This window comes from Neopelma chrysocephalum, unplaced genomic scaffold, assembly GCF_003984885.1.
Source record: "Neopelma chrysocephalum unplaced genomic scaffold, ASM398488v2 Primary Assembly neopelma1_105307, whole genome shotgun sequence".
In the NCBI taxonomy this organism is placed as follows: Eukaryota; Metazoa; Chordata; class Aves; order Passeriformes; family Pipridae; genus Neopelma; species Neopelma chrysocephalum.
The window spans coordinates 1-1,621 of NW_020927354.1; the positions used below are offsets into that span (position 1 = coordinate 1).

At 61.4% G+C, this 1,621-nt stretch overlaps 1 protein-coding gene across 1 annotated transcript; it reads left to right on the forward strand.

Moving 5' to 3' along the window:
• Window positions 1–61: 61 nt before the first annotated feature.
• Window positions 62–1,532, forward strand: LOC113962106 (elastin-like; the record flags this gene model as incomplete). The annotated part of the gene is made up of 5 exons (XM_027672913.1): window positions 62–193; window positions 277–318; window positions 721–855; window positions 939–980; window positions 1,398–1,532. Coding segments are annotated over 5 exons (486 nt in total), but the record flags the coding sequence as incomplete, so codon positions are not given.
• Window positions 1,533–1,621: the final 89 nt, after the last annotated feature.

Sequence of the window (1,621 nt, forward strand, 5' to 3'; positions counted from 1 at the left end):
GGTCCCACCTTTCACCTGCTGCTGCAATGAGCTCTGACTGCTCCCCTTCTGTTCCCTGCAGGAGCTGGTGTTCCCGGCATTGGCGTTCCTGGCGTTGGCGTTCCCGGTGTTGGGGTTGGTGCTGTCCCAGGCGTCGTGCCCGGAGTTGGTGTCCCCGGATTGGTGCCTGGTGTTGGAGTCCCCGGGGTGGCAGGTGACTGATCCCAGGAGCCCTGTCCCCACCACCCAGCTCTGTGGGGCTGTGGTGGCTGAGAGTCCCTCTCTCCTTGTCCCCAGGGGTGCCGTCGGCAGCAGCAGCAGCAAAGGCAGCTAAGATCGGTACGTACGAGGGAACAGGGAGACCCAACTCACGTCTTTGCACTTGGTCTGAGTTCTTGGGGTTTGTACCAAAGTTGCTTTCCAGCAGCAGACCTGACACAGGATCAGGTGCCCAAAGGCTGAGCCTTCCTGTTATTTGGGCAGAGATCCCTGATAGAGGGACCCCTGCCCAGGGTTACCCACCACCTTCCAAAGATGTGATGGGATTCGGAAAGTGCATCCAGCTGGGTCTTACAAGACAGGAGACCCATCCCTCCCTTGCCCCACTGTTGTCTCTCCTGGATGAGGCGGTGCAATACTCTGCTTACCACAGCACGATGACGAGAGCAGAGCCATGACAAGGTCCCACCTTTCAATTGCCACTACAATGACCTCTGACTGCTCCCCTCCTGCTCCCTGTAGGAGCTGGCGTTCCCGGCGTTGGCGTTCCCGGCGTTGGCGTTCCTGGTGTTGGGGTCGGTGCTGTCCCAGGCGTCGTGCCCGGAGTTGGTGTCCCCGGATTGGTGCCTGGAATCGGAGCTGTCCCCGGGGTGGCAGGTGACTGTTCCCAGGAGCCCTGTCCCCACCACCCAGCTCTGCAGGGCCCTGGTGGCTGAGGGTCCTTCTCTCCTTGTCCCCAGGGGTGCCGTCGGCAGCAGCAGCAGCAAAGGCAGCTAAGTTCGGTACGTGTTGCGCAGAGCCCCCACGGCCCCCGGGAACCCTGAGCACTCTCTGCACCCGTCACACACAGGGTGTCCCCTGGGGATCACTCCTGAGGGAGGGTGGGATGTGCTCAGCCCAGCTCCCAGCTGCGCCATCCGGGCTTGGCTTCATCCCCGGGACATGACCTTCTCCCCCTTCAGGAGGGTCTCTGGAGGCTGCTTCATGGAAAGGAACCATGAGACCCCAACTCATGTCTTTGGACTTGATCTGAAATCATGAGTTTTGTATCAATTCTGTTTTCCCAGCAGCAGACACAGAATCCCGACACAGGATCTGGTGTCCAATGGCTGAGCCTGGCTGCCATTTGGGCAGAGATCCCTGGACCTTTCAGCTGTTGCTGTAATGAGCTCTGACTGCTCCCCTCCTGTGCCCTGCAGGAGCTGGTGTTCCCGGCGTTGGTGTTCCTGGTGTTGGTGTTCCCGGTGTTGGCGTTGGTGGCGTCCCAGGCCTTGTGCCCGGAGTTGGTGTCCCCGGATTGGTGCCTGGAGTCGGAGCTGTCCCTGGGGTGGCAGGTGACTGTTCCCAGGAGCCCTGTCCCCACCACCCAGCTCTGCGGGGCCCTGGTGGCTGAGGGTCCCTCTCTCCTTGTCCCCAGGGGTGC